Raw genomic sequence first — 808 nt, forward strand, 5'->3', positions numbered from 1 at the left:
CGTGCCGAGTCGTCAAAACGGGTAGCTTGCCACCAAATCGCCACCGTGAAAGTTCCCCGACAGAACAAACTTATTCTCCATCACCCACTTCATCATGTGGACAGTTTCGGGTTCGAACTGCGAGTCCTGATAGTCCTGCGAGCTGAACTGATCCGGGAAGTCACGATTCAAGTCCACGCCGTTGGCATTTTCCCGTCCGAGCGTGCCGCCACATTGCCCCTCTCTCGCGTTCTCAAATCCGTCGGGGTTCATACTAGGCATTACGTAGATGTCAGTGGTATCCACAAGTTGCGTCACCTGGTCGTCATGACGATAGTTCTCACACAGATACTGGGTTAGGAAGATCAGGACCTCTCGGCTGATCGCCTCGTTCCCGTGCATGTTCCCGACGAGTTTGACCGCAGGCTCGCCGGCCTCAGTCTGGTCAGGGTTGTCCGTGACTCTGAGGACCCACATTTCCCGCCCCTCAACAGTCTGACCTATACTGGACAACTGTGTGATGTGGGGATATCTGTGGAATAAAGAAAACTGTTATCTCATTGCTAATAATGCTGGAGTATGTATTATATCTCCGAATGTAAGGTACGTAGTGTAGAGATTAAATTTGAGTTTTAACCAAGGAGGTTATTCTACTAAGTTGTTAAAAACATTAATTGCTTTGATGGATGTCTAACTTTTATAAATGTAACAATCACAAATTTACCGAATACAAACAAGAAGTACTAGTATTGTCTGATGAAGACATTACCACACATAAAATCACACATATCTAACTATAAAATGACATGTTGAAACATTTGTGTCGGTT

At 45.7% G+C, this 808-nt stretch overlaps 1 protein-coding gene across 1 annotated transcript in view; it reads right to left on the bottom strand.

Moving 5' to 3' along the window:
* The window catches only part of LOC118426111 (carboxypeptidase D-like), a gene marked incomplete in the record, with an annotated part of 24,808 nt that overhangs the window by 23,364 nt on the left and 636 nt on the right, over positions 1 to 808 (bottom strand). The window contains 1 exon segment of the mRNA XM_035835369.1: positions 45 to 511. Within this exon segment, the coding sequence (XP_035691262.1) occupies positions 45 to 511 (467 nt within the window).

This window comes from Branchiostoma floridae, chromosome 11 (genome assembly GCF_000003815.2).
Source record: "Branchiostoma floridae strain S238N-H82 chromosome 11, Bfl_VNyyK, whole genome shotgun sequence".
Classification (NCBI taxonomy): domain Eukaryota; kingdom Metazoa; phylum Chordata; class Leptocardii; order Amphioxiformes; family Branchiostomatidae; genus Branchiostoma; species Branchiostoma floridae.